Here is a 26,550-nt window from a genome sequence, read left to right as displayed (position 1 = left end):
TCCCCCTGGGCTGAGCCAGGAAAAGGCATCTATCTGCTCTTCCCAGGGGAGTTTCATCCCCAAAATCACGGTGGCTCCCCCAGATTGTTTAGCAGCAGCAGCAGGTCACTGTACCTGTGCTCAGAACCACCACCAGCGCTGCAGCCAAATAAGCTGAACGGAGTACAAAACACTGTTCTGTCCCAGGAAAGGGCTAGGGGGTGGGGGGGTGAGTGACTTGTTTGGGGTTTTTTCCCTTTGTTTTTTTGTTCCCCCACCCCAGTATCAGAGCCTGCAGTGACTTTGATTATATTCGCCTGGTGGAGTATGAATTGAATCCTAAACATTATTCCTGTTACAGAGAACGCTGGTCTGGAGCGGGGAAGGATTAAGCCACATTCCAAATTTTGGTGGGCAAATAAAAATGTCATTTTAAATCATGAACAAAAGTGTGCAAACTGTAGCTGGTTGCATAGTTAAACCAGGCAAATGAGAAAACGACATATATATATATATAGGTGCCATAAGTGTTAAAAGCACAAGCAGAAAGGCAGGACAAGTAACTTGAGCCTGTGCCCGTCGTGGTGGTGGGTGGGAGGTTGGGCAGTCCCCCCAGCAGTCACCCCGAGGTGTCCCAGACCCCTCTCCTACCTTGTAAGAGACGTGGCAAACGGCCAAGAGGTTTTGCCTCTTTAAAAAGTGCGCAAATGTAGTGTAATTGCACGCTTTGTCATGCCATGTTGTTGGTTTAAGTCACAGATGCTTGGATTCAGGCTTTTATTTGCCGTTGTTGCTGAACTGATCAAAAAAAAAATGGCAATTATGAATGGGACAGTGGAGTGGGGAGGGATCTGTTATTTTTATCGATTTTCTATCAGTTTTCTTCCTTTTTATTAAAAACTTGAAACTGACTTTTTAATTCCTTAGAAAAGTGTTCAGTTAAAATAAACACACTTTCAGTAAAAGGCTTTAAAAAAATCAAAGGCTGGAAATTTAGGGTGTTAACTGCACTTTGTTTTTAAAAGGAAAGCAGAAAATTCTGAATACCTTTTACATCACTAAAAACAAATCAGTAAGAAGTATAATTCAGTCAAAACCATTTACAGAAAAATTTTTCAACCCTTCTATTATTTTAGTATTGCATATCCAGAGCTGGGTAATTTACCTTTTCAAATGACTAGCATACGTGAAGAAAACTGTGCAGCAAAATAAAATGTCATTAAGTCCCTTGCAAAGACATTATTTGCATAGGAAATGGTTTTGTGAAAAATCACTGGCCGACTTTCTCCGTGGTGTTGATTTCCCAGGAATTTGGTCACGAGGAATGCAGGTTGACTCACTGAGGATAAAACAGAGTTAAAATCAGTTTTGAGGGTCAGCATTCACAGCAATCTGCAAAGCTACGTGCTCTGCTCTGGAAGCTGGAATTTGCTTCATGCCATTTACAAAACTCGCTGCCATGCCTAACAGCAGCGATCACCGTCAACTGGCTTTCACACCAAGCGAGCTAGCTTCCAGCAAATCATCTGCCTTCACCTTACTCTCATAAGGGCGGACATTTGAAAGGGGCTTGCCCCCTTGCTTTCATAAATTCTGCACCGCCGCTTTCTCAGTACAGTGTAATTTTCCCGCTGGCGTGTTTCCACCTCGGCTTTTTTTTTTTCACTCCCTACTCACACAGATCTCCTGCCAAACTCCAGCTCCTATCTCAACAGCCTGGGCTTCCTACCGCTGCAGCAAAATGGCAGCACTCTTTGTGACAGATGACAGAAACATTTGCATTTAAGAGGACAACAGGGCAGCTATGGCGAAGGAGCTTTGCAAAAATAATAACTCGTCCGATTTTTGGCAACACTTCAAGTAAGCGTTGCCTATTGTCAGAGCTGAGCTTTTCGGAAATCTCCTCTCTTCTGATGCGAGATGGGCTGCAGCCTTGCTAAGGACATCACTTCTATAGGAGCATGACCTTGAAGTCACAAGTTTTGAATGTTGGGGCCGCCACTATTTTGTCTGGGACAGACGTCGGGTAGGTTGTGCCAGGTGGCGGCTCAGAAGCCCAGTGCGTACAAATCCGTTGTGGGGACGGATCCTTCTCGGTGGCCGGGCCACCGTGCGGCTGCACTGGGGCTTGCTCACGCCCAGCTACAGCAGTGCAGAAGTCCAAAGGGTCATCTAGCATCAGCACTTGCAGCTCAGGAGGGACGAGGACCAGGACGAAGGTCTATGGGGAACAGACAGGAGGGCAACGGGCACCCTGCAGTGGCAAGGAGTTTGCTGCAGAGTTAGCCCAGGTGTTATGGTTATTCCAGCAACTCTGCAAAGTCATGTGCAAGCATCAGCCTCCGTAGGGTGTTTCATTAACAGCTCCCTATTGCCAAGACTGCATTTGTTTTGTGCTGCTGGGAACCGAGGTGCTCCCCTGCTGTCTTGTGGGAAGGTCGGAGAGAAGCGGCGGGGAGAGCGAGAGGTAGTGGGAAGGACCTGCAGCCTTTCTGGCTGGGGGATTATCAGCATTCAGGCGACTGGTTTGGTCATCTCAGAGAAGTTGACACACTGCTAGCCTGCGTGAAGGGCAAATACAGACCATAAATCGTCTCAGCTTGCATGGCAAGGCTGCGTGTGAAGAGGGAAATGGCCTTACAGCGTCATCCGAGTTAAAGCCTAAGCTGACATCGAGGAAGATTTGCCAAAATACTTGCGCTTGTCCTCCCAGAGACACTGTCTTTCTCCCGGGCAGGAGCACTCTTCGGCAGAGACCCCCCTCCAGCTCTCCTGCGCAGCCCTGGCCGCGGCTGATGGTTTCCCAGCCACAGCTTGACCTCATGACTGTCTAGGAGATCTGAAGCATTTGCAGCTGACCTTCCAAATGAAGGTTTAATTTAGAGCCAGAAGACTCCTTCCTGCTTTTGGCTTCTTTTCTTTGAATCCCTCCTCAGTTTGAAAGGCCAGGTCCCAGCCCTGCCCGCAGGACGGCTGCGAGCAAACCCACATTCGTCCCTCGCCACGGGGTGATTCGGCACGGGGAGCGGAGCAGAGCTGCTCCCCGCAGCTGTCCCTTGGCCACTGCTGCTCAATCAGCCCTTTGTCGTTGGCCTGGGGACAGCAGAGCAAGCAGGGCGGGAGCTGGGAACGGAGAGAAGACGAGAGAGAGAACGAGAACCCACGTATCCAGCCTTCGGTGCCATAGGAAAGCCGGCTTCCTTAGGTCCGCGCTTCCCAGAACTGCTGCAGCCATAAGCTCTGGTTAGCTCCACTGGTACGGGCATAAACACAGCTTCAGCACTGTTTTCCTCATCGACTTGGCAGAAGCTAAATCAGCAAAAGCGCTGCGGTTTTGGTAAACTGCATTTCTACTCAGGGTGCTTACTGGGATAGCTAGAAACTTAGGTTCACCCAGTGACGCAGGTAATGTCGTGGAGGCTGCAGTCATACAGCGCAGGGCTTTTTTTTCTGCATTTGTGTACGGCACAAGAATACCGTGTCTCATGGCTTGAGGTCCTCTGCTTTACAGTATTACAAATCGGAGATTATAATGCTGCCTTCTGGATCCCTTCACAGCTAAGCCACAAATTATCTCTGCCGCTGAACCTCTCATTGCTTCAGCGGAAGATATTTCCCCACCTAAAAAAAATGAAAATAAACCCTTGTGATGTGTTCATGGTGAGCACAGTAGAAATTAATGGACTCATGTACTTTTAAGAATTAGACATCAGTTTTTTCCACAGGAAATATATTTATGCTCACTTTTTGTGTGCATGGCGGGATGTGCAAATAGAAGCTTCTGTGTGCGTAATAGCTGCCTGCACTGGGCATGCCGCTAAGCCTTTTGCTCACAGAAAGATCAGTTTATGTATAAAATAGCCCAGAGATAACACATTTCACATAGTAAGGACCATTTACGTTCCCTCAGCAGTCCTTTGGCTGGCATACTTGAAAATACCAGGCGTCTCAGAATCAATAACACCTCTTGGCACTAAAAAGTCCCAAACCCAACCAAAACTTTTTTCTTTGATGATCAGTTGGACAACTATAAACTTGTGGGAAATGTTTTGATGTCTTGCCAGGAACAGATAGTTTTTCTTTACTGGCTGATCTCTTTGATATTGTATTGGGATCTCAAGAACTTTTTTCTCTGGAGGGCTTTGAGAAAAATAGGTCTTGTTCTTGGACTCTCACAATATGTCCTGCAGGGATTAAAATAAAACTTGTTTATAATCTATTGCTTCCTGCATTGAAGGGGCTTGCAGAGTCTGCCAGAAAACACTGTACTTTCTTGCTATTGCCACTGTGGGTTTTTTACATAGTAATTTCACCTAACGCCAGGCAGCAGAATCAATAGCCACGGTTAATGGCAAATTATTGAGTTATCTCAGGATTAACTCGTTCCTGTGTACAGGAGTAGTTCTCATTACCAACATTTAAGACGTCCCAGTTGTTGACCAAACGAGTATTTTGCTGCTCCGATTCTCATGAAGTTCTCACTTTTCCTATACGCACAAACCCCAAAAAGCAAGAACTACTCAATTTTAGAAATCTGAAGTAAGTCAGCTGATGGTAGCAGACAGCAAACTTGCTTGCAGGCTCAATGGTCCGTTATCTGAAAGGATAACAAGAGCAGTCCAAACCCATTAGATGAATCAGCAATATGAAATCAACTTTGCTAGAACCAGCAACAAAGAAGCAATTCACAACAGATCAGTGTGGATGTGCCCAGAGGCTTTGAACTTAAATAAATAATAGCAGCTGTAAAATAATTTTTTTTAATTAAAAATCCCCCATTTTTCCCAACACGCCAGCATGTCCACCTTCATTTTTCCCTTTTCTGTGAACAAGTAGTCCTGGAATTAATTTTGGATGATGCGAACCATAACCCTTAAAATCCTTAAATGACTGCTCACATCTGTATGACTTTCCTTCACTTGAAAGGGCTAGAAATGCAAATGAATTAATCTGCAGGATGAGCTTGATGCAGAAAAATGTTGTTTACTTCATTATGTTTTGAACAGTCCATGGTTACCCCCTGCTTTGAAAAAAAAGGCAAAAGCCATATGACACTAGAAAAAATTTCAAGACCTTTTAGCAACTACTGAAATTAACCTGATGAACCCAGCTCTTGCCACAGGCAAGGTAAACAAATTGACCCTATGACTTACACATAGCTTTGCTTTGCATGTAAGTGGGGGATCACTGGCGTCAGGAGTTTCGACAAGAAAACTGAAGCTCTGTTTCCTCGCACAACAGTTCTCTTCAAAAGCGAAGGACAAAATAAAATGGCATAAGTAATCAGTACAGCGAGGGCATTTCCATTTTAATCTACAAATCTGCCTAAGTCACTTTGTCTTTACAGCAGAATTTGTCTGGGCATGGCATTCTTGAGTTTAAGCCTCCAAAGTCTTAAGTGGTGCTTAAGTTTAATTGCACGGTTGTGCCAACAACAGGACTGCATTAGGTGATGGGCTTTTCTGTGAGGGCACATCCCACAGCCTTGAGCATTGTACTGAGGTATTTTCCAAGTTATTGTGGGATGCTTGCCTTTTTCCCTTGATCTGTCTGCAAAAGAGTAATAAAACAGAAAGCTCTGGTTTGACGTGTCCTTCCTTCCAGCAAGTACCCAGTTGTTCAAGCTGTTTACCTTCATACATCTCTCTGGATGTGAGCGCTGGGTATGTGACGATTTGGCTGGAGGCCACTTCAGCCTTACCTTGTAACCTTGAGAAGACAATGGTGAGCTTTGCCTAGCAGCTCACGCAGGCTGAGACGTGGCAGAGCAAAGACACTTGACATAGGTCTTACCAGCTGTGGACACCCCAGTGCTGACTTGTTCTGGACCAGAGCAGCACGCACAAAACTGTAGGACTGTATCAGCCTGCACCCTTGGGTTGATCAGCTGTGGCTTCGGAAGTCCGGGAAGCATGCCTTAACCCTTCAGCCCCAGGACATCCCGCTGGGATGTCAGCTCAGGAGAGGCTGCCATTGCCCATGAGGATTTGGCTATCCCAGAGCGTCCGTGGTTGGTGGGTAAGTTGTCTGGTGTTGGCAAGCTGCCTCCTCTTGTGTAGGGATGATGACCTGTGAGGCAGCTATTGCTATGGTTTATTGGCAGGGCCTGTTGCTGAATTAACAGCAGGAATAGAAAGAATGATGTTCCTGAAGTGTACTGGAGCAGCTGACAGCGCTAGTGTGTCCAACATTTGTCTTCCACCAGCTCACAAAGTATGTGTGAAACAGAAAGGACAATACCGGTTCATTATTGCGTGCCTAACCCTAGCCCCAGGAGAGATCCACAAACATTCATAATGCAAGGTTCTCTGGTAAATAGTGGGATTTCAGGGTGTTCTGGCATTTATTCACTCATGCGAGAGGAGATTTTTCTCTCCTCTAAGCTTTAACTGTCTGCATCTGTTGCCGGTCTATAACTGTCCTGATTCCTGAAGTCACACCTTGAACTAGAAGTCAGATTTAACTGCACCCTAAAGAGAGATGTGAATTGTACCCACGTAAATGAATAAATGTAAACCACACAAATTGCAGCACGGCGACAGACAGTACATTCAGGCAGCTGAAAAGTCCGTGTTCCTCCCTACTGCCTCTTCTGGGACCCGCTCTGCCTTTTGGGCACGAAGTTTATTGCCACACGCTACAGGTAGCATCCACGGTGGCAAGGGAGGGAGAACTTCCAGCAGCAATGAGCTCAATATTATGCTGCTTTGCAGGCCTATTGCAGGCATCTGGCAAGTGCGTTTTCTGCAGCAGGGACCCATTGAAGGGGAGCGGGAAGGTCAAGGGTGAATTTTTTCTTTCCTCTGCTTTCTTTGTGGAGAAAAATGTGAGCAGCACAATTCACCTGTGACTACTGTCACGAGGTTTTGTGTAAAGCTTTGCTATCCTCTTCCCATCCTCCCAAGCACCCAAAACACCACGGCATTACCCTGGCTTGCTGTCAACGGGACCTTTCCTCAGGGCTGTAGCAGTGAGAAAGCAGAGCTCTCCATGCTCTCTCCCATGCCTGTGGGCACGAGTGGGCACAGGGTCCGGCCAGAGCTGGCTCTGGATCCCCGCTTGTGTCCCCAGCTCCCATCCGTAGCCTGGCGAACAACGCACGCCAGACCTTTGCATGTCTCAAACCGTAACCTTGTATAGCTATTTTTCCACACACAAACGGTCTCATTTTTCTCCTGCTTGTGTTTGTGTTGTGCTCTTCACATTGGTTTTCCGTTATTAATCTCCTTTAGTTACACTGGTAATAGCTAGGTTCCTTCACTGCAGACATATTTTTCTCCTCTCCCCAGAGGGTTTGTGGGCACGGCGAGGCGGGGAGCGGAGCAGTGAGAAGTACAGCCTTCATAAATCGGGAGACTGAATGAGCTTTACCCAAGGTAAAGGCGATGCCTCAGTTGCTGTTCTATTAAAATAGATATTTTAGACTGTGATACGTAAGGGTTTGTTTCATATGCTGGAGCTACCTTCAGGAATGAATCTTCCCATTGTATATAAAGCCCATCTAACTGCTGAGAAAAGAAGGCTTTTTAAAAAAATGCGTTTCATCATATAATGTTTACATTTGCTTTACATTGTTATAGACGTACTGACTATTTGGCAGCTGAGACTTTTTAATAGTTCTGTTTTTCTTCTTTTTTTGAAAGCTAAAGGGATCCTGTCAGATTTGGAAGGGCCAGGAATTGACCTATCGTCTCTCTTTGCCAAGTCCGTGTAGTTCCTTGCGCAGGATATTTTCATAAATTAATGCCTCAGTAAAGTTGTTTTAAAAGGAAAAAGAAAGAAAAAAAGTGGCAGGAGCCCAACACCCCGCGATAACAAACACGTGCAGCTCAGCAGAGGGGTGAGCAGCCCCTCGGTGAGAAACCTCGGGGCAGCTCTAAGGCGATGAGTAACCCCCGCCATGGTCATGCCTTGGCAGTCAGAAACCATGAGTCAGCCCCCCCCCTTCCAAATTATAAGGGGGAGGTTGGCTTCAGAGTCCTTAGGCTTTAAAAATAATAATACATGTGGGGTTTTCTTTTTTGCCCGCCTTTCTGATGTTTGGACCCTTGACTGTACATTCTGCTCGTGTTTTGCCGTTTCTCTCACCGACCCTGTGGTCCAGCGCAAAGTTGCATCATTTTTTTTGAACTGCAAGCCGAGGTTCTCATCTAATCACTTCACTCCAGGAGCTGGGGCTTAACAAACAATAAATATCACAAGCCTGGCAAGGAGCTCTGAGAGCTCGCGCTGGTGATTGCTGCAATAACAAACTTGGATGTTTTTGCAGTGTAATAAATAGATGCAGTGAGAAAACAGGCTTCAGTTTCCAGATATAAATCTTCCCCGTTGTGAGAAATAGCTTCAGAGAGCTGTTTGTTTTAATTAATAGTTGCAGAATGGTGAATAATTGGGATAAAATAACTGGCCCAAACCTTCACCTAAATCCTAGAAGAAAAAAAAAAACAACAGACATTACGAACTTCTTTTAAGATATGAAATTTCCAGCTAGCTTGTGGCTAAACATTTTCAAGTAAGAACTTATAGCTAGACTCCTGAACCCAGTTTTATAAAAGTGTCCTGGTTTAAATCTGGCCATTCATTTAAGTTCCTATATATAGATTTAGGATATCTAACTTAAGGTTTCATTTCTAAAAAAATATACTTTGGCCTCTTTCATAAATATATTTTATATTCAGAGAGAGAGAGAGAGATAGTGAGAGAGATGTATGCATCTCTAAAATTCCTGGCTTCAGGCCTTGACTTGGCAGTCAAAAGAATATGTAAGGAGGTTTATGAAAAATAAATCTCTGCATTCCTCTAGCACCTTTCACCTGAGTATCTCAAAGCAGTTTACATCAAGGAAGAATTAAGCCATATAGGGAAATATTTTTAGCCCTGCTCAACCCTAGAGGAAACTGCAGCACGGAGTGGTCCGGTGACTTGTCCCAGGTTGTCATAGTGCATACGATGGGTTTTCTGACCTGACCCAAGCTAGGGACTGCCGTCTGTCTCGTCCGTCCCCCTCGCGGCTCTCCCCATCGCCTGCCTCCCGCTCCCACCCTGGCTGCCGAAATCCGGCGGGGCCGCCCTGTGGGCTGCCGATCCTGCTGCTGCCCCCCAGCACCTTCGTTTCTCTCATCATTTCTCACATCCCATCTCCCTCCGCATTTTGGAAAATGCGGCTCTGACCCCAAAGAGTTTACGAGGTAAATAGACAGAGATTTTATGTGTGGGTGAGAGAGACTCTAAGAAAGGCGGTTGTCTTGCCAACACCCCCTAATCGCTTTGCTTATGTGTTTTATGTCTTTCCCTCATTCTTTATCTTTTTTGTTTATTTAGATTATAAACTCTTCAGGCCGGGGATCCTGCCTCCTTCTTCTGCCTTTACAACACCTACCACAGCGCGGCCCCAAAGCTGGTTGGAGCCCCGCACTGCTACCACAGTACAAACAATAATAAATAAAACCAGGACTGTGAAGAGATTATAATTAGAGCTGTGCAAAACTCAGCAGTTTTGGTTTGCATCGGTTCCTCCCTGCTGAGTCTACATTGTGTTTTGGATTTGTATGCAAAAAACCCAAAGCAAAACTCCCAAAGTGCCAAGTGTGGCCGGGTCTGGGCTCAAAATCCTGCACAAACTAGGGTGTTTTTAACGGTTCCTCCTTGAAATTATAAATCTGCCAAGGCTCAATCCAGGTTTACTGAAAGGTTCTTGAACCTTTGCAGAATTTGGGAGCCAGCCAAGTTTTCGGTTTCATTACAAAAGTCTCTCTCAGCTCTGCTTAACATACTAATTGCCACACCACACTGCCCTGTGGCTAACAAGAGGATTTAATCTTCCCCGGCTGCCCGTGCAGATCCACTTATGACCGCCATGGCTGGCTTTAAAAACCAAATTTCAGATCGCCGCGTTCGCTGGCGGTGCCCGACTGCTGCAGGTAAACAGAACCGTGTCCGAAATCCCGGACGGAGGCGTTTGCTCCGTCCCGGGGTATAGCGCCGCAACCGCCTTCAGCTGAGTAATCCCTCGCCTTCCTCGCCCGAGTCCCCGTGGGAGGCCGTCGGGAGGGAACCGATGAGCAGGAGGTTGCGGGGAGGCACGGCGTGTTGGCTGGCAGCACGGGCGTGCAAAGCCTTCACTGCTACCCTCTTGTGCGCGTGGCTGCTGCTCGCCTCTGCCTCCCTCGTTAGGGCTAGAGGTGAAGGGCTTCAGCCCCCAAAAAGTGATGATGCTTAAGCCTCCAAAAGGCCCAAGGGTGGTCAAGTGCGGCAACACTCCGCGCCAGGGCCAAAATCAGAGAGGTGAGGAGAGTAACATCCTCCCCAGGCTGGGGGAAGCCCTGCATCCAGGGGATGTACACGGGGCTCCGCCTGAGGCTAGCAGCGTATAGGACAGCTTTTTAAATAGCTGCCTGCCAATAAAGGCTTCGTACAAACATATTTTGAATCCAGCCGCTTCCACTCCTCGCCCGTGATAAAGAGCAGCAGGCAGGTAGCGCAAAGCTCGGCAGCTCCTCTGGCCAGGAGAGAGGAGGTGTGGACATCTTCCCCGTCGACAGGCGAGGAGGGGAATACCGAAATGAACCTGCCCCGTTATAGGGCTTGGCACAGTGCTAGCTATGGCCTGGTACCCCTAGCAGAGCATCCGACATCTCAGAGGAGCAGAGACCTCCTAGCTCCTGGCTTGCAGGTCTTTCCACAGGCTGTGCAAGCGAGGCTGGGTCCTGGGGCTGCCGCGCTGTCCGGCTGTGCGAGACCACGTACACTTTTGGGATCTGCTAAGTCACAAGGGTTTGAACTAGAGCTGGCAGGAGCCTTCACGCTGAAGCGCACCTTCCCTGGCAAAATTTGTAGGATCTGCTGTGTTACAGAAGATCATATTGATTTTTATGAATTTTTTAGGAACAATAAGTAAAAACAAGTGAAGATGTGAATAGAGGTATTTCAGTGTTTTCCAAATGAAAAGTTGGGGGGGGGCATGTATTTCACCGTGATTTTTGCCTTCTGCAAATTATTAGCACATAAGAAAGGGAAAAATTTAGATTTCATGGGAAAGAAATTATTTGCTTTTACCCAGGTTTGGCATGGTCTGGGGGTCTGGAGGATGGTTTTTTTTACTTTTACTCTTTTTGCAGGATAGAAAATCCACTTTCTTATTAACAGTAATTAAAACCTTAGCTCAGATTCCTAGGAAAAAGCGGTTGTGTGCCTTACCACGGACATTTCAGCTGACTATACTAGAGGTAAGGGAAAGCAGGGCGAAAAACCCCAGCTTTTTTGATGGGGTGCACAGTGCCTCAGCTGGAGCACAGTACGTGACCGCGGTTCACGTACAGCTTTTGCTTTTTCCTTGTGTTCTTGCGTAACCTCTCAGCAGTAAAAGAGTCATTTAAGCACAGAGGAGGAAGCATCCATGGCCCTGGGATCCAGGCTGGAGGCAGCTCTCCTGGATGAGTAGTCTTTGCTGTGCTGCACGGCTCTCCTGGGCTTGCTCCTAAGTCCAGCCAAGGCTGGACCGTGGACCTCTACACCACGGGGAGGGCAGGAGGGTGCAGCTGGGCCGGCAGAGCCATGCCTTTCAGCAGCAGCAGGGCTTAAGCACGCTCTTTCATCCTGGTTTCAGGGCTGAGCATGCAGTGACGGAAGCCAAGCACAGCAGTCAAGCAGCCAAAACCGGAGCGTCAATGTCATGGATTCATGGTGATGGTCATTTTTGGTTTACGCCATACTGGTGCAGAAAGACAAGCACCCAGTCACAGCTGGGATTTTTCATATGCCTTAACACATGAAAGTGAAAGCTTTCTGAAGTATTAATTAGCAAAAAGATAGATATCTTATTTTCCTTCTCACTGATAACTAGTTACATATGGAGTTAAGCAAGCTTGCTCTGAAGGGACAAGAAACACTGCAGAACAACAAATAACCCAGGCATTTTTAAATAAGTCTTAGACATATTATAGATTATATTGAGTTAGAAGATCAAAGTAGTAGTGCATGCTAAGTAAAAATATTAAAAGAGCAAGTAGATGTGAAGCAAAGTAAATCTGGGGGTCTTCGGTAGTCCCAACAGGTACCTATTTTATTAATGAATTTTAGCTTGTTGACCTGAAAAAGTTCTATTTTCCCCCATGGCAGAAAGTTGCGTAAAGACCTCCATGGCTTCTCAGATCTACCTGTAGAACCTCAAAAAAGCCAGTAACCCAAAAGCTTAATTAAACTGCAGCACCAGTTTAAATTATTTTACTAAATGCTGGGACAGTGAAATCTCACCAGGCCATTCTCATATTCCTACACCTCAATGTTCATGTTAATACATGTCCCTTTTTATTGCTGTGCTTTTTCTCTGCAATGATATATGAAAAAGAAGAGACATGCAAGAGAAAAAATGATTGTTTCTCCAAGCAAGATCTATAATATTCTTCTCCCCAGCAGTATTCCCTGCAGTATAAGGCTAAAGAGCTGTAAGAGCGATAGGAGGTATAACCGACTTTTTTTTTCCTTAATTAACAGTGCAGTGCCTTGCAACAGAAAACTGAAGCAGGTTTCTGCTGACTTAGCATATGCCTCATGAGGAAGAAATCTATCTGGCAATTATGGCTTTGCGTCTCCCGCCCTGTCTCCTGTTGTTTGTATAAGACACCGGTACTTCTGCCACAGGCTTCTTCGTACAGCTGTCCTGTCAATGCCAGCTTTCATAGGTAATCCATCTAGCTCAGCAGAGTTCAAATAAGACACCTCCCTTTCTTTAATTAATGCTTTATTTGAGTCTCCCCTGGGGATGTAGCCATGCTGATTTTTCAAAATTCTCTGTTATTTTTCAAGCACAAAAGAAATGTAAAAAGTCCACCGTTGAGATTCTGGATTTGGAAAATCTGCTTTACTCAGTCTCCTATTCTCAGTCAGTGTTTTAAAAGCCCACGGACATCTCTTTAGCTACAGAATGTATTATGCAATTAATTCTCTAGCTTGGGAAGGTGAAAAAAGACAAATCCAGTCAAATTCATTCTCCCTGCAATCTCTTCTGATGCTCTGCATCCACAGTTCCTGTAGCTATACCTGGTTTATGCACTGATTTATGCTGTCACACCGCACGTATTGCTCAGACCCTTCCAGGTGCTGAGCAATCTCAGCTCAAGTCATGAACCGTTTCTTGCTGTGTAGTTGCTTTTGCTGCACAGTTTATGCCTGTGGCTTTTGCTGATCTGGGACCGAATGCTGTGGCTTGGTATGGCTGAACAGACAGACAGACACCCTCAACGTCAGGTCACTGCGGCGGCAAAACCGGACCAGACAGTCTAGAGTCCACCCACTCACCATGACTTTTTCAAGAATTCATTAAAAATATGTGTGTGGTAGTGCTGTTAATCAGGCCTCGTATACACAAGCGAGCTAGTAAAATCCATCAAATGACAGATAAGCCAGACAGGCTAAAACCAAAGGGTTCAGCAAAGCATGTTTGAATCAGTAAGAATCAAGAACTGCTACGCCCTCAATCAGCACTGTCTGATAATATTTTACTTGCTTTGGGTTTCTGTGTTTTAATGAGCAAACAATGGTGTTTTGTAATCCTCATGATTTAAATACATGACACCACATTGTGCTTCTGTAGCTTCTTCCTCAAATTGTGTTGTGTGCATTAAGCAAGGCTTGCGGCGTCCTTCAAAGGGTGGGAGAGTTTCAGTGAACTTGTTACTTAAAGATGGCCCCTGCAGAGTAGAGAAGAAATAAGGGCAGAAGTTTTCATTCACCCTTTTCAACAGCGCGTAGTGCAAAGGTACAGTTTTCACTTTCCACGACCCTTAGGAGTCAGCTCCTATGAAGCTTGCTTCATCACTTTCACTGAAATGGGGCACATCAAAATGAGTGTCCAGGAACAGGCTTGGTTTCCTGACATCAGCAGAAATCTGCACACGGACCAGCCCTTAGTTTTGCTACGGGGTTTGGCTAAAATGGTATGACAATTCTTTCGCAGAGCTGAAAATAGAAGCCCAGATGGTGGCCTCCCAGTGACACCCTCTGATCTCCGGACAATCATCCTTTTTCTTCCCGATTAATTTTTTTATCCTGGCATGACCACCATGCCACACTTCCAGCCTTGCTCTGCCGTGTCCATTTCAATCCTCAAAGAGCCAACGGTAGGAAAGAGAAAGGAGAACCACCATCTTCTCTCCTCCTGTCCTCTTCCAACAGGGACTGATCTTCCTTTTTCCAATATAACTTACTTCCTTCTTACAGCCAACAATTCAGTCCCCGTTTTAGATCACTCTTCTCTTTTGTACATCTGTGTCTTCTGTGTTGTACCAAGACTCAAACGTATCCAGTTTCATGTGATTTCATGTCAGAAAGAAAAGAAATGGCAGATTATTTGATCCATGTGGTTAACAAATATTGATGAGGTTCATCTAGGAAGTCATTTGTCCTCAATGCAGGAAGGCTGTGCTGGGGAGTAGACTGGAGCTTGGGTTTGTGAAGTTCTGGTCTAGTCTGACAAGAACTGCCTGGAACATTTCTAGTACCTACATGTCTTGCTATCTAGATCACCATCACCATAATGCCTGTGCTCCTCCCAATAATAACACTCCCTCTCTCCATTTCTATTTGCCTTTCTTGCCAGCCTATAAAACCAGATGGACTGATAATTTGAAGTAAAGCTTTGTGTGTATGAGTGCCGATGGAGAGCAGTTGTGTATCAATACTTGTGTTAAGGCATATAAATGTAACCTTGTCATACACAGTCCATCAGCTGTGCTAACTAGATGCTACCTTAGGTAGATGTCAGGTCAGTAGGCCTGGATTAAGGGGATTCACCCACTGATTTCAGTATCAGTAAGTAATCCTTGCAACTCAGCTGAGAAGAAACAGACCAGCTGCAGCACAGTCCAAAGTGTCCTCCCCATTACAGGAACTGGTGAAGCCTGTCTGGTCATAAGGCTGGTGAGGTTAGATTTTGTTCTCATGGAGGAGATTTAATAGAACTCAAAAAAGCAAAAGTAAAGGCAAAACAATCCTAGTGTAGAAGGCTTGATACCATCTCTTCAAAGCGTTAGGTGAAGCACAAACACTGAGTTCATCACACCCATCTAAAATGCTGAGCTTATCGCATCCGTCTAGTGAAAGGTTAGGGCCACTTCTTTCTCAGTGCTCCTTTGGCACCATTTAAATACTCAGTGCTTCATTTTCTTTTCCTTGTTTCTCTCTGTCCAGCATTGTTTAGAGATTTAAAAATTAAATTAATCAGCATCTGGGAGCATAAGTTCCAAGGTTGCTTTATTGTGAAATTAAGGTGTGACTCACAGTAGCTGCATATCCACCTTTGAGGCTGGACTAGCTTTGTTATTTTTTGTGTGTTGTTTCTTTCCACGCTGGTTTTGCAGCAGGACTCGTAGCCACACAATATAATGAGCTGAGAAATGGCAGTGCGTCATCCAGGGTGCGGCTGAAGAGCGATGTCGCAAAGAGAGATGGCAAGATTACAGGGAGGATCTGAGCAGGATCTGGAGGAGAGTAAAGAATGAAACATCCTGCAACAACAAAAATAACCATTTATGTATGTAAATCAAGAGAAAGACAGTTCTGCAAAGTCTGATTTACCTACCGGGGGAAAATCAGGGGAAAAAACCCAAATGTTTCAAAGCACTGGCTGCACACAGACACACAGGTGCATGTGCAAATAGCTAAAATGAGGCAAACTCTGGCAGTAGTTACAGCACAGCCAGCAGCCGAGAGCTGCTGCGTAATGGCAGCTGTGGAACGTTACCGTTGTGTCCACTCAAAGAGTGGCACCACTTGAATTCTTCAGCTAGAAACAAGTACTTCTGGGAGCAGTAGAAATTATGCTGCCTGGTTTCCTGTGGCTCTGTATTTTGTGGTTGATTATCCGAGGCTAATAAGGGGCAAGAGCTGAATAAAGCTTTTCCTGTGGTCAGGGCATCCTGTGTGGATTCTCCAGGGTCTAATAATACAGTTCACCTTCCTCTTCTGCCTTTCCTTCAATGAGGCACTAATTTGGATGTCTGTCTTCTGCACAAGTGCCCGACTTTCAGAAATCTGTCCAAACTTTTTATCTGTAAAAGGACTCCAACTCTCTGGCAAATGTGTGAAGCTGGCCAGTTTACTCCAAAGCTGCTGTGGCACCATATACACAGACACATCATCAGCTAAACCTCATTTGCTTAGGAAGCCAGGATTCATTTGAAAGAAAAATATCACACCTTCCCCGAAGCAGTAACACTGCTAACATAATCTGTGTGCTGACCAGGCCTGCTTTAGAAACCCAGGGCTGAACTCTTGAGAGTTGCTTAGCAATTAAGCGAACGGCATCTTACACCAGAAGCAGCAATCACAGACACAGGTCTTACTGCAGAAGTTCATCAGTGCAGCTGTGGCATAGGAAATATAAAAATATAATGCTCACCAAAAGGGTACCAACAGGAAATACCCCAGGAACGAAGTGCAGAGGGATAGACCTTTGTGTTTCCATTTAAACAGGAAAGGTAGATGGAAACCAAAATAAATGAAGCTATACTTGAAATAAAGATTACTATATTCTAGGGCACCAAAGGTTATAACACCTGACCTAAGAATGGGTGGGGATGTTTGGGATAAAGGAAGGGAGGCCTGGAAAATTGTGGACTTATCTAGATAAGTTTCATGGAATGAAAATAAACAACCGATATCTGCTAAGGGGTACACGGAATAAGTCAAACAAGACAGTTTGGTGGTTAATATATTTTTGGTGTTCATGGAGAATTGGGTCTTCCAGAACAATAGGCTGTCATGGAAGTGGGCTTTGTGTAGCTTCTGCTCATGTACCTGTTTGCCTGACCTTTGAGGTTAGTGGCAAAAGCTCCCATTGACTGAAGCTGGTGTTTCTGTGCTGTTTGCACCCTCAGCAGAACGAAGCGAGGAGCTGCACAGCTCACTGTTGGGGCAGGGAGCGCTGGCAGTTGGCTGCGAGACATTGACACACTTCGGTGAGATGTTTCCCTGTGTACGTGCCACCTGGCAACCTTGCTTTGGGATGCAGCATCATTTTAGGATTGAGGCCAATTCCAAATCTGTTGCAACTCATCCCAAAAACAGCCAGTTAATGGGAGCCTGTTCATCAAAGCCCTCTTGTTGTTGTTGTTGTTGTTTCAATGCTAGGTCTCTGCTAATATGGATGCCAAAGTCATTTCATGAAGGATGCCATGGTAGATGCCTATTATCACTCCTCAGAGACTTGAAAATAGTATAATTCTGTACATATGTGTGTATGAGTCCTTTAGGAGACTCCAAAAGCTTGTCCTAAAGGTATAGTCTTGCAAACTGTTGACCATTCTGGCTCCGGTCCAGCAAAGCGCTTAAATATTTGGTGAACTCGGCAAGAATCTTCACATGCTTCAAGCTAACACATCCATAAGCACTTTGCTGGACCAGGCTGACAGAGGCTGCATTAGAGCTGCACCTCGCACAAGAGAAATCTCCCCAAGCTATTCGTGGTCTCTAATGGCTGGTGTGGCCATTTGCTTCCTCACAGACAGCTACCAACAGGCTACATCAATATTTGCATTGTCTGGCTATGCTAAAAACAACAAAAAAAAACCATGTTTCGGTGGCTTTAGCATTTCAACTCAATGATGTTTCTCTAACAGGGGAGAAGCAAGGTGAGAGGGAGGCAGTTTTGCACATAGTGCTGCAGAGAAAAGATTTCCCTTCCCAGAATCAGCAGTCTCTGGACAGCAATAAATCCACTCAGGGACATGCTAAAAAATAAAGCAATTCCTAAAATAAACAATTCAGACTTCGAACCGTACGATAGGCAATTAGTATGTTTGAATAATTGGGTGTAACTGTAGGCAGAGAGAAGCTACAAGACCAGATGTGCACATAAAGCTAAACATAGGCTTTACAGGATCTAATCAAATCAGTCCACCATCTGGTATGAGAAGAAAAATCGTGTGACAGACCTGGTCGACACGAGAAAATGGCACGAATTTCTGGATAACGAGCTTAAGCTAAATCAGTATGTTACATAAGGCAGAAATGGAAGCATCCATAAAATGGATTGCACTAGTTCAACTAAATCGCATCTGATTTTACTAAACTGATTAGCATTTTCTCCTGTGAACTAGATCTTAGGTGACCTATCACAGATAACAAGCTGGGAATATTCAGAAATAAGTACATGCAAGGTAGAATACCTCATGGCAGACAAAAGTTCACATACACTCTTCTCTCCATACAAAATAAATCCTACCCATCAGATGACTCTTCTCCAAGCAGTTGGCGTTAAAGCCCTCAAATCAAATGTTTCTAAGTCAGAGCTGCAGCGAGTGGATCCTCCTTCACCCTAGCTACCTTGGAAGCCAGGAGCTGCAGCAAAGGTTGGAAAGAGAGGAAATGATAGGGTCTTAGTGGGACATGTCTACGTGGTGGTAAACCTGTGAGCCCAAAGTTGGGCCAGTGCTAGAGAAGGGGTGTTCAGTGGGCTGAACTGAGCACTCTGGTGGTTCGGAGGCCCTGGGCTGGGATGTGGTGTTTGCATGGCCACGGCAGCTCTGGCCCCAGATATGGTTGACTTTGTAGGAAAATATCACATAACACCTTGCAGAGAATCTGGCAATGCCCTTGCTCGCCTTCTGTGGCCCACTGTGCTTTGGTGGCTCTTGGTCATCCATGCTTAGGTTTGCAGTTTGTTTGTTGTGGGATGAGGACTGCATGTCAAGGAGAGAAAGCCTGGGTGTCTTGTGGGGCTTCCAGAACCAAAGCACCCATCGTACTGTGGCTCCAATAGCAGGGGATGGGGCTCAACAATGCAGAGTCTCTTCCAGTCCTCCACCCCGCTACGACACCTTGGGCTGTCCTGTGGGCACAGCTTCATAGTTTTCCCCACTTGAGTGAGGCAAACGGGAAGCCAAAGTCAATCTAGCTTAACCAAAAGCAGAACTTGCTGTTGCTCCATGACATTTTGATTGGTAACACGAACTGGGCTGTCTTGTCTCCCTCCTCCATTTCGTGCTGCATCCCCAGTACCAGCAGCCCAGACACGTTGCAGACAACTGCACGAAGGCTGTACAGCTCAGCCATTTTGATCAGTTCATGTAGGACTGCTACAGGCAGGGAGAGAGCAGAGCCTTAAGGAGGTGACAGCAACTTTATTTGATTTATGGGGTTTAGCTTTTGATACAAAGCTCCACCTACTTAGCAACACATGAGTGTGTTTGTGGGTTTACAGATTTACTTCAGTGCTCCAGCAGACCATCTCCCCCTTCTGCTACTCCTCTGGAAAGAGTTCAAGTCAGTGTGTTGTGCGCATAATTGATATTGGCTCTCCCAGCCTCCAGGAATCACATTAAAAAGATAGGCAAAACCTGGGGGGAGGGATATTTCTGGCTTAAAGTGAGAGGATTTGGGGGAGACCATGTGGCTACTCCAACTGAGTTTTCCACATATGCATTTTGTTTATGGTGTGCGTGTGCAAAACATGTCAGAAAAAAAGCTCTCGGAGGAGTTAGGAATCTGTCCAGCATTTGGCAAATCCCCAGCATGATCCAGCCCTCCTCCTCCGTGCGGCTGCCATTCCTAGGGTCCCCTTCTCCACAAGGCATTTCTGCAGCAGGAGCCCACCGAGGTAAAAAGAGGAATTTAGAGACGCCAGCTTTCACAAACAGAGGCTCAAAAGCAACCTCAAACGGCACATAGGTATTGAAAGCCAACCTGGTGCTGGAGGTGAAGGGCAGAGACGCCCTGCGTCCCGCAGGTTGAGTGACCCAGTTCCCGTTCATGGCTTGCTGTGACTCACTGGAGGTGGTTGCAAGACATTTTATTTGTCTAACAGTCCTGCATGTCACCATGGAGTCCAGCCCCCTTTCACGGGGCTGGGGGGGGGGGGGGGGGATGTTAAAATGAATATACATTTCAACACTCCTTCAGCTCACCTCATAGCCCCAATAACAACAGTGTAATATTCTAAACTGCTTTTGCAAGTCTCCTTTCTACAGGGCAGTTGAAAGGATATAAAAGCATTTTAACAATTTTATAGATCGTCTCCGGAGCGCTTTTGTGATGTGGGAGAACAGAAGTTTTGTTGCCATTTGCCCATGGACAGCTGCCAAACTCACCTGTCTCCACAGAGCCTGCGAGGGCCATATCACATCTCTCTGGAAACTCTGCAGCCAGCCCTGGATGGCTTCTCACTTTACTCAGCCGAAAAACATGTTGCACAATTTAACCCTTTGCCCGCACGCTTTGCCTGGGTGTGTTACTCAAAACCGGCAACTCGTTCCATTCGGGCTTAAGGAAAGTAATAGCTGCTAGGTGGTTTTGGAGAAACCTAAAACCAGGACTCTCTTGTGAAAAACCTGCACCCATGTGAAAAGTCTTCTAACCCTGCAAGTCACCCTACTGACTTCAGTCAAGCCTTGAAGTGTCCATAGCTTTCCTTTTGTCACTCTTTAATCACAGTTAACCAGCCTCCAAACTTGACCCCTTTTTAATGGGCTCCAATTCGACAAGGTACCTAAGAATTTGTCTTTCTGACTAAAGTTTTACCGGTCTAGTTGTATGTTCAAAAAGTAAGGCATATTTTAGAGCATCTGAAGCCAGAAAGTGGTGGCTTGAACCTGTGTATAAAACGCAAAGCTAAGAATTAGAAGAGATCTGCCACTGACCACATCTTCTTATGGGTCGCTTAATTTTGCATGGTCCTGCTTCTAAACTCAAAAATAACCACTAAAACTCTCCCGTGTATACGGTTGATGCAGGAGAACTGAGCAGCTTCATTTGTTAACGTTCAGGAAATATTTGCAGATCCTTATGTGCAAGGTGTGACAGAGTGTAGTGTAATCTACTCCCTTATGTATGAATTTCTCATTTTCCCTCCCTACAAATGAATATTTACATTCTCCACCCTCCTCTTCTCCTGGAAAGAAAAGTGCATAAAATTATTCTACATCACATTCTTTCACTGCGTTGGCAAAATACAGGGAAATACAGCAAGTTTAAATGACATGGAATATGCAGGCATAGCTTATCTAAGATCAAGAGTGCAGATCAAAATCAACAAAGCCTCACAAAAGAAAGCCCCAAAAGATCTTTCATCTGCCTGATCCCATTTCCCTGCCTACACCTCTTTTTACCCTACTGTAATGTGTTAGTTCTGCTTTAGTTTCTGCTCTGCGCAACCCTTCTGCTTAAGAAAGATTCTGTTGAGTCATTACCAGCATCAGCCAAACAGGCTTTTCAAGAACGGAGGAGAAAATAAATGCTGTGGTTTTTAAATTAATTCCACGCTGCTTAACCCTTAAACCACTAGTGACTTCCAGACTGCCAACCGAGTTAATGCTGAGCGGAACGTGTAGCTGTTGTGCCCGAGATGAGAGCACTGTCAGTGCTTCTGTCCGTGACCACACCAGAGAGAGAGACCTACGGCAGCAGCATCGACCACGCTCTCCTAGCAGCTCCTGAGATGCAGGAAAAGGCAGAGATGCCACCGGCGGCATGGGGTCAGGCTGGCCGGGAAGCGGCTGCTCCTCTGCCGGGCACAGCCTCTGCCAGCGTCCCTTCCCCTCAACCAGAGAGCATCAGCATCTCCCCCAGTTGATGTTTGACTGTCACTCGTCCCAAGCCAGGCTTGGCACCGACCGCCCTGGACCTGGGGGGGCTGCAGTGAGCAGCCCCCATCCTCCCATGCCCACACACCTTTCCCTGCCCGCTCCGGTCACGGCTCGGGCAGTGCCGGCCATGAGCCTGAAAGCCCATGGGTAGAAATCCTAGCGAAGGGCTCTGCTGTGTCACCCACGCCCTAAATACTCCCTCCTTGCTGCTTAAAAACAGTGCCCCAGATAACCCGCACCCACACCAGAGCAGAGGCAGGGAGAGGGGCTCTTCTACTAGGAGACAGTTGGCATGAAAGTAGAAATGAGAGACGAGCACATCTCTCCCTCCGTGAGGTAGGAGAGAGACTCCGCTCCTCCTTCCCCCGGCAGGTTGTGTATAGGAGAGAATAGTGGTTGCCAAAATGATATAACATGAATAAGCTCCTGGTACCTCGAGGTTTGAGGGGCCCCCAGGGGAGTGACACTTGGAGTGAGAAAAGGCAGAGGAGGGGAAAGTGGATAAGGTGATTTTCTTTGCCTTGGTTTTTAAAGCAATCTCAGCCTGCTAAACTTTCAGTCCATGCTGCCAATGGCGATTTTCAAAGTTATCTTTGCACAGAAAAAGGCTGGAATCCTTCTCTCTCATTCTCTCTGTCTCCCTTTTTAATGAAAGCTCAGTTTAGATCTGATACCACTTTAAAAGGTTTGCTATCAAAGTTTATTAGACCCGCTGGGACAGATCACAGTTTTCAGAGGCTCAGAGTTTCACAGCAGATAACTGTAAAGTGAACTCTCCAATGTTCTTCAAAATGCTCATTTTTCTTGGGCTCATCTATTAAACAAAGCTGCACTGTATTCAAGCATTATTAGAAGGAATCCCAGTTGCTTACACGATGCTGGCCACAGTTTTGCCATCAGACCAAACCAGAGCAGTCAGCAGTCCCCAGTCTGTCCCACTGGGTGAGCGGGACGCCATTTGCAGTGAAGGCAAGCCCTAGCAGCACAACGGGATAATGCCTGCCTGGCGCTCCTAGAAAAGGCCAGAATTTCACAAAAGCAGTAGGAAGTATGAGAGCAGCGTCCCTTTAAAAATCCAGATTTGCCTTTCCCTACTTAAAAATAATAATAACTAGAAAAGACTCCTCTGCCTAGGGACTATGCCTGAGAAATTTCAGCTGGAAAGCAAAGAAATGAGAGGAGGGATTAGCACGTCGAGCTTCCTATAGAACAGTTGTTCTTTTTTTTAATGAAGTCATTGGTATTATTATGTGGTTTTCAGTAGGCTATCCTCCTAACAATGCATGGGAATAAACACCGTATCTGGTAGGATCTCTGACTGTAACATGTATCACAGAGGCATCTATTTACAGTGTGAAGGGAGGGGAGCCGTTTCGTTTCCCAAGACAGTAATGGAAAGCATGATGTCCTACAACTAAGGGCGGTGAAGCGCTGGGAGAGGTAGTGGGAAAAAACATTCACCATAAACCGAAGAGCGAAAGAGAGTTTCAGGGCAGATATTTGCAGGATGCATCATCGCCGAGAGAAGCTCGCAATCCTGGGAAAAGGCTGAGAGACAAAATGGCTGACTCAAGGGGTCAAGTCCTTGGGCCACCGACGTCCCGTCCTTCTGCTGCCGCTTCACGCGGCTTTACAGCCCTCCCTGTGACTTTGTAGCCTCATTCCATCTCTCCAGAGCAACAGGCTAGGCAAAACTCAGAGGAGCTGGTCTTCCTCAGACGCCCACGCTCCATGCCAGGCTTTATCCATCCAGAGCTTTTGGCCAGTGAATGCCTCTCACCAGAAGCATGTGCGACCATTTGACAGCTCGTCTGCTTTCTGATTCCTTAACAGGTCATGCAGATGGACCAGAAGCTAGATGACATCCTGAACACGCTCCAGGCTCAGTTTGGGGATCAGCCACAGGCACAGATGTCAGGGCCAGCCACCCCACCTGTCAGACAGCTACAGACAACCTCGGATTCCCCCTCAGTGAACCGGAAAATTTGAAAGCCGGAGGACAGCCACATGTCACCCTCTCATTCTTTTGCGTCCGGTTATTTTTAAGTCTTGGTGTGTCAGGATTCGGCCGTGTGGTGGGTGAAATGAAATATTCTGCTGTAGTAGATTAAATAAAAAAAATGAGAAGCAGCAGCAAGAAGACAGTCACGACCCTAGGAGAGCACATAAGTTTTGCACCTGTTTAATTAGCCATCGTTAGCTAACCTCTGTCAGTCGATGGCAGTCCCGGGCAGCCAGCCCCATTTAGGCTCGCTGCACACGCACGGGGCGTGCTGGTGAGGTAAAGCATCCGAGAGCGAGGGTTAGGATGACCCATTCGTGGGCAAGGAAGGGGAAAAGGACTGGGGTTTTGGCATTTAATCACTAAGTTTAATGCTCACAGCATGCCCAAAAGGGGGAAAAGAGCCAGCATTTGAACATGAAACAAATGGAAATCAGTGAACAGGAAAATTAAACAGCATGTTTTGACTTCTACCAAGCAGTGAGGATCATAAGAAGGGCAGATTTATATGCTACTGCGAATGACAAAGTAAAGACAACAGGCTACTGATTAAAAATATGGAAGTGTATACAGGCTGGTTGACATATGAAAGGCTGAAGCAAAGACTTCAGCTAATTAAAGCAAAGGGTTGCAAATGAGATGAGATGCATGTTGGAACAGACAGGCAAGAGAGATAGTATCTGCGTAGGCTTACTGCACAAGAACACTGTAATAGCTATCAGCTACGCTGATGACTGTTATGCAAAATGTTCTCAAGCTTTTACCTTCATTCAGCAGTGGTTGTTGACTCCAGTTGCCTTAATTTTAACATAAGAAACCTGTACGGTAATTGGCTGTGAAATATCTGTAAAGCTCAGTTCAAGTCACTGAGTAACAGGGTGCTGCAGGAAGGCTGCAGCTGTGATTGAGAATGGCAGGGTTTCTTAAAGAAAACAGAAATGCACATACTGTTGATGAAAGTTAATCGCTGTTTAAATAAACTGCTGTATAGAATTTTAAATGCTAGATTATTTTTTTTTCCCTTGTAATCTGGTTGCAAATCGAGTGCATATGCTGTCTGACATACTGTCACTGTGAAATGGATCCTACCTGGCACTCCAGAAAACGGACGATACTACACTGTTGCTAAATATGTAAATAATAAACGAAGCTAAAAAGGGCGCAGTGTTATTTACTCAAGTCTTTTTAATATATTTGCATAACCAACCATTTGAATGAGCGGAAGTCTGCAGAGCAAAGACCTGATTCCTGGGAAATCCTAAATATATTCTATTCCCACTCATATCCATGGAAGCAAAGCCTGCACTGCATTTAAAAGCAACCTGAAAGACTGGTCCCTTAATAAGCATTTATTTGGACCAATGACTGGTCCATTTCAATGTAATCAAATTAGCTTCTAACTATTACCTGTCCCTTTAAAACTCTTTCCCAGGTTTGTGTGTCTGGGAATTCAAGCTTGGAAAGAGCACAATGAGACTGATTCCAATCTTTAGATTGCAGGCGCGTCTTAGACAGAATATTAATGATGTGTGAGAGGCAATAAAAAAAAAAAAAAGCAATGTGGTTTTAATTAAATCAGCTGACAAGCCGCCGTTCCATCTTGTCTGATTACTACAGAGTAACTGAACATGACCAAATACAGCATGTAACATGGGAAAATGGTAAATAATCATTGTCAGAGCATTGAGTTTCTCCTGGCTTTCAGTCAGGGTCATGAGTTTCTATAATGGTCCTTCATATAACTTCACTGACTCTGGCCACTCAGAGCTAAAAGGGCAACTGGCCACCAAGGGTAGGAACCATTTCATCAGCCACGGGTAAAAAATCTCCCTGGAGATCCCTTTGCCACCGAGGTTCAGAAGACAAGCAGTGCAACTTTCAGCAGAAGGGCTCAGGGACTTCTGTGGCCAACACAAGGTGAAACTTCCCTCGGGTACACTGCAGGTATTTGTGTGAGGGTATGCGTGGTCACTGTTTGGTGGACTGAGGAATGCAACAGTATTTTACTTACTAATGAGTCTCAATAGAAGTGTTAAGGCACTATACATACAGTAACACCCACTGCTCTGAAGTGCCTGGAAAACACACTAAATGCCCTTCCCTGGAAAATTCAGTTAAATAAAATACAAGTGGTCTCAGCTATGGAGAGCGTCAGAAGGGATGAGTGGGTGGGAGGAAAGGATGAAGAGGCACACAGTGAGCCCTTCAGAAAAAAAGAATGTGTGCATGCGTGTATGTGCACGTGCCTTTTTTTTTTAAACACAAGCCAAAGTTTCTGCAGCAAGTCTTCACTGAGGCCAGCACCTGAGCCTTTAAGGGTTTGAAAATCCAGCAGTGCTGGCCATCCATCCCCTTTACAGCAGGCGACTGCGAACACTGCGATGTGGCATAACGTGTTCAGACAGCACCAGCAACACGTGTCGGCGACCATCACTATTGCCACGATGGAGAGATAAGGGTGCGGCCTGAACAAATTGCAGAGAAGAAGGAAGAAGATTGGTGGGAGACACCCATTTTCACACCATATCGTGAGATTAATGGTAAAAAAATAAAAGCAACATAGCTTATCCTTACTTAAGCAAATCTCCACACCCACGGCTAGGACAAGAGTTGATATCTAGCAAAATCTTTCTGATTGCCCAGGGGTAAAAGTATCCAGGAGTAACACTGATGCGACCATCTGGTAATACTCCCTGACCCTTCTTCTGAGCAGAGATGGTTTTGCACAGTGAACAGGACTGCATATTAATACATTTGCATGTCATGAGTATTTTGAGTGCCCCTCTACCAAGGTGTGCTATCAGCAAACATTCAGCAGCAAGCTATGATTTCCGAAGGCAAGAACTGGCTTCTACTCGATGTGTTTTTGTCAGGCCTTACCACCCACTACACCGGCAGTACCAGCATCAGAGCTAGGTCATTGAGTATGTAGCAACAATGAAATGGAAAGAGGGATGACCTTCAGGAAACTCCAAAACCCTGTGGAGTTCT

At 45.8% G+C, this 26,550-nt stretch overlaps 1 protein-coding gene across 1 annotated transcript in view; it reads left to right on the top strand.

Annotated features, from left to right (window-relative positions):
- The window catches only part of LOC126048006 (potassium voltage-gated channel subfamily KQT member 1-like), a 504,159-nt gene extending 479,530 nt beyond the window's left edge, over nt 1–24,629 (top strand). Inside the window, exon 16 of the mRNA XM_049822381.1 lies at nt 23,391–24,629. Coding sequence (XP_049678338.1) covers nt 23,391–23,546 — 156 coding nt within the window. The 3' untranslated portion in view covers nt 23,547–24,629. The remainder of the gene's footprint in view (nt 1–23,390) is intronic.
- The last annotated feature ends 1,921 nt before the right edge of the window (nt 24,630–26,550 follow it).

Source organism: Accipiter gentilis, chromosome 18 (assembly GCF_929443795.1).
Source record: "Accipiter gentilis chromosome 18, bAccGen1.1, whole genome shotgun sequence".
Classification (NCBI taxonomy): domain Eukaryota; kingdom Metazoa; phylum Chordata; class Aves; order Accipitriformes; family Accipitridae; genus Astur; species Astur gentilis.
This window is presented reverse-complemented; position numbering and strand designations above follow the sequence as displayed.